Source organism: Neolamprologus brichardi, chromosome 14 (assembly GCF_056152115.1).
Source record: "Neolamprologus brichardi isolate AB-2024 chromosome 14, ASM5615211v1, whole genome shotgun sequence".
NCBI classification, from domain to species: Eukaryota; Metazoa; Chordata; class Actinopteri; order Cichliformes; family Cichlidae; genus Neolamprologus; species Neolamprologus brichardi.
In genome coordinates this window covers 23992889-24006409 of record NC_142117.1, presented here as the reverse complement: position 1 = coordinate 24006409, position 13521 = coordinate 23992889, and the positions used below count along the sequence as shown (strand labels likewise).

Below are 13521 nucleotides of genomic sequence, written 5' to 3'. Positions count from 1 at the left end.
TTAGAATGAGCTTAGATCAGATTTGATTTCCACATGTCTAATAATTTTTTTTAATGTTTCATCCGCTTCAAACAAATAATGGACCATACAGAGAAAATAAGCATAAAAACAGAACATTAGCTCTAAAATATCCACTAACCTCTATCTAACTGAATTTCTGTTATTTACTTAACTGAAACCAAACCACATTAAATTAAAGAACTCAAAAAACACAAGAACTTTCATTTTTCCCCTCAGAAATCAAATTTTCTTTCCTCCACTATGCAGGATTATGCAAATTCAATATCATCAGTTCAGCTTATGATGCATCTGATCGTCCTTTCTTTACTTCCCATGTTTTCTGTTTACACTACAAACTGTGAAATAGAGGTAAAACTTTTAAAGTGAAACCGAAATTTTATCCTCTAAACTTGCTTCTCTTTAACTGAAGGTAGCCTACATATCTGAAGGTTTAGGAAGTTTAGCTACACAGTATGATTTTTTTTTGCAGGTGAATATTTGCAGTTGAATTTTTTGCAGGTGAGTTTTTGGGAAATTTGGAGGATAAAAATTCAGTGTTATAAATTCAATGTCTAAAAATAGTTGAATTCAGATGATACTATATTTCTTCCATACTTTGCAAACTAAAAGTATTTAAGAGATGATTTATAAAATTTATTTATTTTTTTAAGTGGTACTGACAGGAACAGCTTCCACGCATAAGCTGCTGGATAAGTATAAGCTGCCTTTCAGTCTCTGAAAGATTACTGTGTTGGTGAATGGGAAGGCACTAGGCATGTTGCCAAAATCATGCCCCCCCCCACACACACACACACACACGGCGCCCTGGTGGCTGAGGTCAGTGCTTTCTCAAGGCAAAATAAGGGAGTGTGGAAAGGCTTGGGAAACTGCAGAAGAATGTGGATTTCTGTGTGCACCGTTGAGCTGACCTGAAGACAATTACTCAGGGCACAGTTTAAGCCCATAACAGGGAGGCCCTGTGTACACCGGGCACAGCTGATAGTGAGAGTCTAAATTAAGCCTTTCAGGCCTAATTCACACGTCACTCTGTCTGAATCTAGTCTGTGAGAGGAGGACGTGCTCCTTATTAGCATGTCTGCAAACATATCATGTGAAGGCTGAGAGGAAAATAGACAATAAGAATTTACTGAGACAATAATTCATATTGTCCATGATTCTGACCTACTTTTGTTTACCCACCTAATTTTATGTTACTTACAGAACATTACAGAGTGCAGGTGCAAAACCTTTTTTGCACTTACATGACAGCATTTTAAACTTAAATGAAAATATACACTCATCCGTCCCTTCATTAAATACAATAATGCACATATTCAATCATCCAATCACATGGCAGTAAGCCACTGCATTCAGGCATGTAGACATGGTCAGAACAACCTGCTGAAGTTCAAACAGAAAATCTGAAGGAGGAAGAAAGGTGAATTAAGTGACTCTGGGTGTGTCACTGTGGCCGGTAGATAGGCTGGTTTGAATATTACAGGAACTGCTGATCTTCTGGGATGTTGCCTCACAAACATTTCATTGGATTTCACCCACATCAACTTTTTGGTATTCAGAGAGTAGTCAGATGAATTTGGAGTAAATATAATATGAACCATGCATCTTTCCTGCCTTGTATGATGAGTTTGATTGTGATGGTGTAACGGTGTGGGGGATATTTTCTTATCATGCTTTGGGCCCCATAGTACCAACTGAGCATTGTTTAAACACCACACCCTGCTTGAGTATTGTTGCTGACCATGTCCACCCCTCTACGACCAGTGTACACATCTTCTTCCAGCAGGATAACACACCATGTCACAAAAACTCAAATCATCTCAAACTTGAAAATGAACTTGAACATGAGTGACTTCACTGCTCTCAAATGGTCTCCACAGTCACCAGATTTCAATCCAATAGAGGGCCTTTGGGATGTGATGAACCAGGAGAGTCGCAAATGTGTGATGCTACATGGAAAAATCTGTCAGTAATGTTCCCAGCACCTTGTTGAATGCATAGCATGAATGGATAGATACTAGCAAGGTGTACCTAACAGTACCCAGTATAGAGTTTATCCAGTTATCACTACTGAACAACCTAAAACTTCAGGTCCACCTACCCTTTGTTTTTTGAAATACTAGAAATTGCATAAACTAGGTTCAATGATAAATCAAATCTCCGTAAAATATCTACACAGCTGTATGGAGGCCCATTTTCAGCAACAAGCCTTCCTGTTTTAATGTTATGCTGTGACTTAATGCACAATTTTCATCCGAAAAAAAAATTAGTAAAGTAGAAAACAAAATATTCACGCAAGTGTCCAGAGAATCAAATGTCTGTTTTCATGTTTTGCTTCATCATACAATGATCCTCTAAAAATAATATCTTTGTTCTGAAATGCAGCAGAACCCTTTTTCTACAAAAGCAACCCTCACATCTGTGACAGGTATTTACTACTGGCTAGAACACAAAAACAATTATACTGCGGTTTGAGAAGCACATTCACACATCTTCAATTAGCAGCTTCATTATCTCATTTCAACAACACCAGTCTCAACACGAACACTGCAGTTTTGGAGGCGTAATAGCGTGCGAGCATTTGTTGGGGGAGCAGATGACGAAATGCTGCAACAATGCAACACCAGCCATCCGTTAAATAATATACCAATGAATAATGCCAAATACAGGGAAAGAAAATGGCTTCAGAGATCTAGGTTCTACTTCAAAGCACAAACTAAATGAGATTCCAGTGCATTTATTTTACAAGCAGGATGGCTACGGTGAATTATATGGAGTCCCATAAAGTTTCCATGCTTTGTAATAATCAGAAGACTCCAAAGAACTAAATTTTCTGCAGATGCAGTCTAACTTCAGACTGCAGCACATAGCATTAGTATTCTAAAAACAAAAAAAACCCAGGGTTTTCTCAATGCTGGTTTCTCCTTCTACATGTTGTACAGCTGAAGTTGTTTAAACATGAGATCCTTTTGACTACATGGACTTGAGAGAAAATGTTTAACACAGGAGGAGAGAAAGTGTCACCTATTGGCAGAAAGCTCAAACTGCAGCTTAAATGAAGAGCAGCACATTCTCAGAACACAGTTTTATTTATAAAAAAAAAAAAAAAAGAAAAGCTCCAGGTACAATGTCTGGTAAACCAGACTCTGGGTGCAATGCTTTATGACAAATGTAGAAGACATATCAAGCTGCTTGTGGATTTTGATGTAAAGCTAAAAAAACAAAACAAACAAACAAAAAAACCCTTCTACATAAGTAAGTTTTCTATCAAAAGGATACAAAACTCACATATGTTTGTCCTTTATTTTTAAAGAGTTCTGTCAATGTGGCACGATAAAAAAACAGCAGCTTGACACATACTTACGTGCAACCCTGAAAGTCAATTTCTAAGAATAAATCACAGTCAGATTTACTGCAAGTTTAAAAAACAAAGACCTGTTTATACGTTGGGAAACAAAGACCACCCTTCCTGAGTGCTTATTTCTTAGCGAATGAAATCTTCATTGCATTCGTCTGTGTGATCTTGAAGCCTTGTAGTGCATCTCGTGCAGCTCCGGCCTGCACCTCGTTCTCAAACTCCACAAATGCGATGTCGTGGCGTCCGGGGACCAGACGCACCTCCTTGAAACCTGGGAACCTAAAACGCACACACCAACAGTTAGGCTCAGCCTATAACAGACACAAGCATGCAAAACAAGATCTAGAGAATGGGTTGCTACTGACTGGTTGAAGAGCATGGACAGCATGAGCTCGTTGGTCTCCTCCGGCAAGTTGGTGAGGAAGAGGATGTGATTGGGGGGATTTTCTGCAACCTACGAGTACACATTGGATATCAGAATCAATCAACCAGAAAAATATCAATTTATTAAATTAAATGAAGACACAACATGCTCTGTGACAAAACACTACCTGCTGGGGCATTTGTCCAGGCATCTGCCCAGGCATCATCTGACCAGGAGGAATGGCACCAGGGGGCATCTGGCCAGGCGCCATCCCTGGAGGTGGCATCATGCCTGGAGGGGGCATGTAAGGTGGCTGGCCAGGCATGTGCATCATACGGGGAGCCTGGCTCATTGGAGGCATTCCCTAAAAAGTGAAGAGCTTGTTAATAGAAAACCCGATGTCCATTTTCCTCTTCTGAGGTCATCTTTCATTGTGTGTGCTACTATTTACATTTGTCAATGAAAATAGGGTCAGCTTTCAATCACACAAACTGTTCTAGATGCAGGAGAAACTTTCTCCCTTTGCTTTTGTTTCCTTATTTATTAATATTGTTCCTAAAAGGTTCATCCAAATTCAGGATCATGTTTTTTGTTCTGCAACTTCAGCTGAAAACATGTTTTAGCCATAAGAACAACTTTATTGGTAACAAACGGAAATTCATATGTTTGACACAGCTCATCTGCCATTTGTAGAGAATGATTTTCTGTATATATCGAAGTCTGCTGTATGCAATGTAGAAAGCAATGGACCCAGCACAGTCCACTGTGGAGCCCCCAAGTTGCTCATTAATGTCTCAGAAACACACCTGACAAACTCTGGCCTTTCTTTAGGGTATTCTGTGATCCAGGAAACAGTAGGAATCTACTATAAAACATCTACTCTATAGAACAAAATAAACAAGAATTTTCCAACATATTAAAGTTAAAAATCTCAGGGTTTGTATACTTCGCGTCTCTGCCCACACTTTGGCTCAGAGCTCCTTGTGAATACATGATAGTTGCCAAAATAACCAATAAAACAGCTCTGGCTCCACTTACAGGCATAGCGGCAGGCACGCCAGCGACCATGGCTGCACCAGCTACACCCTTCTTTGGTCCAGTGCCATCGGGTCCTTTGATCTTCTTCTTCTCTTTTTTGCGGTCACGCTCCACGTAAGTCCCCTTCATTTTAGCTATGATGTCAGAGTCAGTCTTTGAATACTGTATGCGCTGCAGGACCAAACAGAAAGATCACATGTGACACACATAAACTATGCTAAGCAGCAGTTGTGTGATATTCAGTGTTTAGTTACCCTACCATCGGTTTATCATAGAAGGGGAAGCCCTGCATGGATCTCAGCGCATTGGAGGCGCTGTTAATCTCTTTGAAGATAACAAAGGCCTGACCCTTCATCTTTATGTTTCGTGCCACCAGGATATCCAAAATCTGTCCGAACTGTGAGAAGATGGCGTACAGCGACTTTTTCAGCTCTGCAGTAAAAAAAAATAACACAAAACATAAAAGGATTAGTCTGGTTGTGCGTATTTAAACGGAAAGAGATTTCAACGTGCAAACCTCACCATCTTTCTTGATCTTCTCATTCAGGTTGTTGATGTAGATAGTATGATTTAGCCGGACATCCGGGGTGGCCATCCTTTAATCTGCTGATGAGCGTTTGATGAACGTTTGTACTTTTAGAGACAGTCAGATTCACAGTTTAGATTAGATGCTAAGTAGCTAACTAGCTAGCGATCGTTAGCAAACACTCACCAAACGTAACGGGGAGGGTTAGCCTGCAAGCTATCTACTACAAATTAACACCTTGTTTGGTGTTTTACATGTATATACTAATCACCCAAATACTTAAGATCGTCACAAAAAGCTCAAATGCATTATTTAAGTACATGAAAGCGAAGAAGAAGTGTTTCTTTGTAAGAAAATAAACGATTCAAGTCTTTAGCTCGACGTTCCTACCTGATGAATGAAAACCCGGTCTTCACAAATCCCGTTTTCTGTTCTCGCGATAACAGTGCAAGCGTAACTTCCGATGTTTAACGTCCGTGTCCCATTGTATTATTATTGTTTTTCCTGTTGTAGCTGTTTCCAATCATTGTGGCAACATAATATTTTGTGTCACAGTTTTGGATAAAAATACAACATAGGGGCAGACATTCTGATACAATTCTTCTCAGAGTTCAGATTATGGTGTGGCACATATTTTAGTCCGGGTTAACTTAGCGCTTTTTTTGAATTCTTATAATTTATCTTTAGCTTCATATTTAACTAGCAGTTAGAGTCATATGTATTCATTTTGCAGTCGGTATTGAGATGATTTAGATGCACTGGAGGGCGGTATGTTTCTATGTTCCTGAGGTGTGACTACACAAAGAAGAAGAAGAAGACGCAGCGCGAGAGTAGTACTGCCAAATATGGGGACTGTTGTTAGCTGGCTTTGCTAGTTAGATAAGTGGGTGTGGGGTAAGTGTGCAAAAGACCATAAACGAAGTACTTGTATATCATTTCTGCACACCAGTTTGCACTAAAATAGTCTCCAACATCGAATAACGTTCGTCTTTTGGTCCTGTATGTTGACAGGTTTAGTTATTAGCTTATTATAAGAAGAAGTCGAAGTTGGGCAGGTAGTTGCAGGTTCTTTAATTACAGTTTATACTGGCTTGCTGTAGCTTGCCCCCGTTTTTTAACTAATTTCTACTTTCTTAGTCCAGAATTCCTCAGGATAGGAGAAGATGTCAATGGAATGCTCCCTGCCACCTCCACCGCCTCCACCTCCACCTCCTCCACCTGCTCCGTGTACACCACCTCAAACGTCAGCACCAAAGAAGAAGCTGTATCAGACTATAGCCAGCAGTAGAAGTGCTGTAGAGGGAGATCACACAGAGGCTTGCTTGCTGATCAGTCAGAGGGAGACCAGGTCAGGTTTTATCATGGATGTTTTTGCTAAATCTGCACATAAATCTGCACATTTTTAAGTGCTCACATGCTTGGCAGACATTTGTCACACACAGTCATGCTGAAGTTGATCAAGCAGATCCATTGTGCAGTTCAAATGTTTCATCTGCCAATACAGCCATACAGGTTATTGATTAAAAATCCATGTGCAGCATAATCAGCCATGACTGTGATAACTGATCTTTGATGATGTTTTTAGGGACAAACAACACAACCACGCGGTTAAACTAATCAAAGACACAGGAACTAAAAACCAAACATAAGAGGCAAGGATTCACCAAGTGAGTAATGTAACAGAGGGACACCTAACACAGAGACAACAACTTAACTACAAGATACAAGAAGACACGTGGGGAGGCTAGGCTAAACAAAGAGTTACCTATTAATAACCAATATAAACCAGAATTAAAGTAAAAAGCTTAAAAATAAAAATCTTAAGAAATAACAGTGAAAAGAAATCTAAAGTCCAGAAAACCTAAAACATAACAAAACCCACGGACCAGGACACATCTCCGAATGTACAGTTATATAATCCAGAACCAGTGAGCAGTGAGATAAAGTATTGACAGAGCAATATATGCATCTATTTTCTGCCACTTATGTGGGTGGTGGGGGCAGCAGACCTCCTTCTCATCTTCCTCCATCTCTCCTGAGGGGACAGTGGGTTTGCTCGGGAAAATCTCAGAGATATAATTTCTTCAGTGTGTCCTTGGCCGGCCCAAAATACCTCTCCTGTATTGTCCTGGAGGCATCCTGGTCAGATGTCTGAACGGATGAACTTATGAGTCGATAAGTGTCCCACAATCAGAATCAGGATACTTTATTAATCACACAGGTAATTATGTGATCACAGCTGCTCCAAGACGTTAAGAACAGTAACTAGCTAAACTAAATGAAATAATGCTACAAAGTTACAAAATATAACAAATAACTGTAATATACCTAAATGGCTGTAATTATGAATTAAAGTAAAGTAAAGAGAGACCTTACCTAGCTTGCAGTGATGAAAATGAATCTCACAGGAAGGATGAAAGACAGCAGTAAAGTGAGAGATTTGTTATTTAATTAAAAAGTTTAAAAATAGTACACGCACAGACATCACAATGGACTGTATACAAAGAGTGTGTTTCTCTGATGGTTATGTTGTTTTGTATTGAGTACTACTACAAATTTGCTACAAAGTTGCATTATCCTATTGTGATATTATTGTATTGTAGCTTAACCCCAAGAACAGAGAGTTGCCTGAATATATCTTTGACATGGAGTCAATAAAACTGAATGTCAAGATTGGGGCAAAAGTCCTGAGCCAAGAGTGAGACCTTCTTGTCATTTTTTTAAAAAAATTGGTCTTAAACAATAGTTCTTCAGACTTTCTGAAGGTCTTTGAAAAGTTTTTCTTTGGACATTGGCTGCTTTTTCCACTCATTCTCAGTCCAGTCCTTCCATTTGACGTTTATTCAGAGGAATAATCTTTTTTGTGCAACTTAATATTGACCTATGAATCATAGCATAAAAAAGGGAACCTAACTCAAACCGTTGTCAGTGTGAGTCACATTACAGACAACTTGGAAAAGTACTTATTTTAAATTGTATCTTTGGGCACTTTGTTACTAGCAGCCTGTTATATAAAAACATAAATTGTTCCCATTTCTTTAGTTGAATCTATGAAAAAGTGTCAGATAATACAATTAGGCAGACATAAAATAGTATTTTTGCTTGGTGTGTAGTGTGTTCTTAAATATTTGAGAAAATTGCAAAATAGAAGACAAAAGAAGTGAAAGGCCTAAAAAGCTTTAGCAGATGAAAAATATCTGAAAGCAATGTCCTTGTAAAATAAGAAAAAATCCAGTAAAGACTGGAACCAGAATCAGATGGATCTGACCTTTCAGTTTATCCATCTACTGTTCACTGAAGCCTCATCAGAAATGGTCTCACTGAAAGGGTGGCTTTCAAGAAGCTGTTCTTAAGGAAGGAAAACAGGGAGAAAAGGCTGAGGTATGCCGAATTGCACGAGATGGAATTATAAATGCAGAAAAATACCATCACATTTTGATCCACCATCAGTACCATCTGGAAAAGCATCTAACTATGTGCTCCAATAGGTGTAGGCTGCTGGGGGATTCCCATGATGCACTCAGTGCTTCTTTAGTCACCTTTCTCACTCACTATGTGTTAATAGACCTCTCTGCGTTGAATCATTACTTATTAATTATCTCTTCTCTTCCACGGCATGTCTTTTGTCCCGTCTTCCTCCCCTCCCCCCTCACCCCAACCGGTCACGGCAGATGGCGGCTCTTTCCTGAGCCTGGTTCTGCTCGAGGCTTCTTCCTGTTGAAAAGTTTTTCCTTCCCACTGTTGCCAAAGTGCCTGCTCATAGGGGGTCGTATGATTGTTGGGTTTTACTCTGTATGTATTATTGTAGGGTCTACCTTACAATATAAAGCACCTTGAGGCGACGGTTGTTGTGATTTGGTGTTGTATAAATAAAACTGAATTCCATTGAATTAAATGAAAAGCAGCCATCATCCAAAGACAACTTATTTCAAATTTTATAGCAAAACAGGATGAAATGAAGGGTGGCTCAAGACATTTGCACAGTACTGTATATGATAGTCCTGTGAAAGAAGCTTTTTATAATGCTGGCATTTGACTCCTCAAAGTATCCTGAAAGTATCCTTAGCAGCCAATACAGTTATCAGCCAGTTGATTAACACGTGACTATAAAAAAATCAGAAAGCAGGGATTAGAAACAGTTGGGGATAGGAAACACTCACATGCTGTAAGCTGCTACAGTTCTGATGCAGATAATGTGACACAACATATGGAACTGATGCTTAGAATTGATTCATGGCTGAGAAAAAAACGTTTTCTTTTGTACAAATTTCTGCATTTGTGTAAGCATCAGATAAACAGTTAACAAACTCCATTCCTTCATGTTATGCAGTGCCATTTGTTTGTTCTTCAGTTTCAGGAAGGACCTGCAGTGGATTCTGGCGAACACCTACGTGCCATCACTCATTCAAGATGGTCCACAGTAAGTCACTGAAGTGAAGTGTCACTGTAATACCTGTCACTCAACAACTCAATCTATTTTTGGCTAAGAAGTATGTTGCATAGCACGCCAGTTTCCACAACAATTTTAAACTTCTGTGGTATTTTATTGTTTTTAGTTATTTGGTTTACCTGAATTCTTTTACGTGGGTGGGTGACATATTTGTTCAGTGTGTTATTTCTGGTAACCTTGTAGGTGTGGTCTGGTGGCTTTGTGGATGGCTGCTCACCTACGGCAGCCGCGGCTGAGTGTCGACATGGAGACGGTGGTTCAGACAGCTCTGAGCAGGGGATACACGGCTCAGGGCGAAATGTTCTCGGGTATAAAATAAATGTGTGAACTCTTCAGGTCTGTTTGTATTTGGGAGCAAAAAAATAGCACAAAAGAAACAGGTGGAGGCTGTGATTAAACATTTGGAACTTTATGACACATTTTGCAGCCGATATTTAATTTAATGTTTCACAAGCAAGTAAACATTCAGTTTCAAGCTGGTGAATTTTGATTTCTTTATGTTCTCATTAAGCTTTTTATTTTGTCAGCTGACAATATGGCCCTGCTGGCAGAAGAGGTGTGTGGCTGCAAGGCCAAGCTCCTTTCAGGGGGTCTGAGTGGTAATAATGCTGCAGCCATCATCTCACACCTGTGGGGGAGACAGCCTGTTCTCATCCCGTATCCTGGACCAAACCATGGGGAAAGGGTTGCTGTGAAGGAAAAGCAGTAGATTTGGATTTGTGATTAAAGAGAAAAGCAAAACTCCTTGACAGTTTTTACAGCTATGACGAGGATTACAACCATGAGCCGTGCCAGCGTAGTGGCCACAGAGCACACTGGGCAGTTGCTTCAGGTAAGAATGAATAGCTAACCTAACCTAAGGCAGGGTTTATTATGTAGGATTTCCCTTAAAGTGAGCCTAGTTTGACTAATCAGACCACACAGTAACAGAGTTTATTCATTCCAGGCGTTCTCCTCGGTGTGGACCAGGGGAGTGTGAGTAAAGAGCACGCTCAGCCTGATCCCTCTCTGCCGTGGCTCTACCTCGCCGCCGACAGCAGCTCATCTTGTCCTGCCGGCAGCACGGCACTCAGAGATGTTTACATCCTCGCTAAGCAAGGTAAAAGCTTGCGCTACCAGCTGTGGAGTTTGGACACTGTAGCTCAGAGCAATGAGCAGCTGAGGATGATGGACCCTCAGAGAGCCAGTGATGGCACCAAGTATGTGGTTCCCAAAGGAGGGGTGGAGGCCGGTCTGGCTGGAAAGGCGGTGATGCTCCACACAAGGTCCACACAGTGAAGCAGACACACATTATGTATGTAATTAAAAGGGCTTTAAAGTAAGGGTTATCAGGGAGAAGCCACGCCCACATGTTCAGCCATGCTCTGGTCAGTTTTTGTAAAATGTGTAGTCGTCTTATAATTTTCCACTAACAAGGATTGTGTCAGTTTAACTGTAAAAGCTATATATATATATTTTTTTTAGAATATCCACAATTTATTTGGAGAGGAACAGTGTTTATGTAATTTTTGCCTGTTACACCACCTTAATGGATTTTAAAATAAACAGTTAAGGAGACAGGCCGTGTAATTTCTCTGGAGGAATTTGTTTGGAACATTTATTTTTTCGAACCAAGCTCAATCTTTCCAATTGAATCAATCAGATCACTGCTTTTGGCAAAAAGCATGCTCATAGCACAGTACCGAATACGCAATGATATACTTAATAGTAACGTAATACTATTTTACGTCAGATGCACAGCTGGACGCTGCTCCGGGTCAGTCGGCTCTCTGAAAAGATTCCTCTACCTCCACCAATCCCAACTCTGCCAACAAGAGCTCGAACTGCCCCACTGACATCCTGAAATATGCACGAAACTCCTGGATCAAACCATCAAGTTCTCCCTGCTGCTTCCTTCTCGTGACAATCTGATGAACCCAGAATCTCAGTTTGAATCTCAGCTCCTCTCAGTTTGACATCTACTTCATTTTGCTCACAGTGTGTTTTTTGAGGATGGATTTTTCACAAAAAACACAACACGTTCGGTGTATATAAATTACCCAGCAAGTTTGGATGAAGAAATTTCTGAATTTTATGTTGCTTTTTTGCAGCATTCTCGGTGATAAATGACCTTCAGTCCTTTGTCCAGATAAGTTTTTTATATGGTTGCATCAAACCAGGGAAATAGGGTTTCAAATGTTGCTTTTCTGGCTGCTGTTGAGCTTGTTTAAACACTGCTAAATCAAACAAGTTTACTTTTCTGTCATTCAAATGAATGCTTTTATGGAGCAGAGAGCATAGAAAATATGTCAGGAGATAAAAGCCTGTGCTGGTTGTTGCAGTGTTTTTGTCAAGCGCTGAAAACATACTTCTAGTTGTGCAGGTCCTCAATCATCCACATCACGGTAGTTTTAACCGCTTCAATCGAAGGCAGTTCAAAGAATTTACATCTTGACTCATGTAGCAGTGACACGTGATTACAGGGTGAGTTAAAGACCGCCTCCACGGTAAAAACCACACTGAAGACATACTGAATACCCGAGACTCCTCATTAGCCTTTAGAACCGAAAAAGCCTTTCAGTTTGGAGGTGAAACATCTATAAGAGCCATAAATGTTCAGTTTCCTTCAACTCAAATGCTGCAGACGCTACAGGATACATGCTGGCTTCAAACCGTACCTCACACTGGCCATTAACGTGTTAAGATCAGAAGACTTGTTGATTTTGCAATGCCGTCAGAATTTTGTGCAACTGGTGTGTGAAATCATGGTTTTCTCTCTAATTTTGAACCATTGTTGTACAAAAAAAAAGAAAAACGCGGAAGTCATTTTGATCATGCACTCGTAAAATGTGTGAGTAGACAAATGAATGTGAACAGCCCATCAGTTTCCATGGGCTCAAAGACAATCAGATAAACGAAGATAATTATAAAATCTGCTCCGATGAACCTCATTTGCAGTTGGCGACTGCCTGAAGCCTGGGTGGATGTTATGAAATGCTTTATTTCCTCCCTGCAGGCCCGTTACCAAGTACAAATCCGGCTTAGTTAAATAATTGTGACTAACCCATTTATAAGCTTACAGTTTGTCCCCCTTAAGAAGCTTGTAGGTTGTTTATGAAGCACCAGTTTTGCAGCGTTTGACTGAATTTGAGTAGAAGTCATGCACACTTCAGAAGTCGTCCTGCTGCTTCTGTCAGCAGTCACACCATCGATACGCCCATACTATAACAGCGCCTCCAGCATGTTTGACAGATGATGGAAATCGCAAGCCATTCCTCAGCGCTGAGGCATAGTATGACCTCTAAATCATGCAAAGTTCATCTAAATGTGGAATTTCTACAGCCAAAATGATAAACTAGCACTTTGATTCCTAATTTACATATAAAAATAAAAAAAAAACAAGAAGCTACTGTCACATCTAATTTCCTTTGGGATTATAAAAGTATTTTGATTCGGATCTTCATTAAGGTGGTTTCCTTGTCTCTGTACTTGTGGACTGCTAATTTTCTTATCAACCAAAAATAAATTGTCATCTAGTTTTTACACAAAGTTTCCACCATCTCAGTTTTCAGGAACAGTTCAACACAAAATGATTCATCTGGTTTTATTTAGAAACTTGTGATAAAAGGTCACAGCTGACTGAACAGGACATATTCTTACAGTAGTGTTAAATTAATTAAATGTTAGATCATCTTGATTCAGCGCTCTTTTACAAAATTATATGGTTTGGTGTGTGTGTGTTTGCACAAAGAACTGAAAAAAAATTACAATAAAAATCCCCCAAAACT

General features: G+C 39.8%; 2 protein-coding genes across 11 annotated transcripts; one reads left to right on the top strand and one right to left on the bottom strand.

Moving 5' to 3' along the window:
* Window positions 1-2980: 2980 nt before the first annotated feature.
* Window positions 2981-5791, bottom strand: snrpa (small nuclear ribonucleoprotein polypeptide A). Of its 5 annotated transcripts, none has more exons than XM_006795364.3 (7): window positions 5491-5688; window positions 5301-5384; window positions 5038-5210; window positions 4779-4949; window positions 3928-4104; window positions 3742-3830; window positions 2981-3655 (listed from the first exon to the last, which is right to left on the bottom strand). In XM_006795364.3, the coding sequence occupies exons 2-7, from the start codon at window positions 5371-5373 to the stop codon at window positions 3496-3498; spliced, it is 843 nt and encodes a 280-aa protein (XP_006795427.1). In that variant the 5' UTR covers window positions 5374-5384; window positions 5491-5688; the 3' UTR covers window positions 2981-3495. The 5 variants fall into 5 exon arrangements, with proteins under 5 accessions (XP_006795427.1, XP_006795426.1, XP_035765685.1 ...); XM_006795363.3 differs by having other exon boundaries at window positions 5301-5381; XM_035909792.2 differs by lacking the exon at window positions 5491-5688 and adding an exon at window positions 5695-5791 and having other exon boundaries at window positions 2982-3655.
* On the top strand, window positions 5757-13509 carry actmap (actin maturation protease). Of its 6 annotated transcripts, XM_087851002.1 has the most exons (9): window positions 5757-6198; window positions 6316-6359; window positions 6442-6652; window positions 9656-9724; window positions 9938-10062; window positions 10282-10411; window positions 10516-10586; window positions 10701-11019; window positions 11487-13509. In XM_087851002.1, exons 3-9 carry the CDS (start codon window positions 6468-6470, stop codon window positions 11587-11589), a joined length of 1002 nt encoding a protein of 333 aa, XP_087707128.1. In that variant the 5' UTR covers window positions 5757-6198; window positions 6316-6359; window positions 6442-6467; the 3' UTR covers window positions 11590-13509. The 6 variants fall into 6 exon arrangements, with proteins under 6 accessions (XP_087707128.1, XP_035765680.1, XP_006795428.1 ...); XM_035909787.2 differs by lacking the exon at window positions 11487-13509 and having other exon boundaries at window positions 6447-6652; window positions 10701-11379; XM_006795365.3 differs by lacking the exon at window positions 11487-13509 and having other exon boundaries at window positions 10701-11379.
* Window positions 13510-13521: the final 12 nt, after the last annotated feature.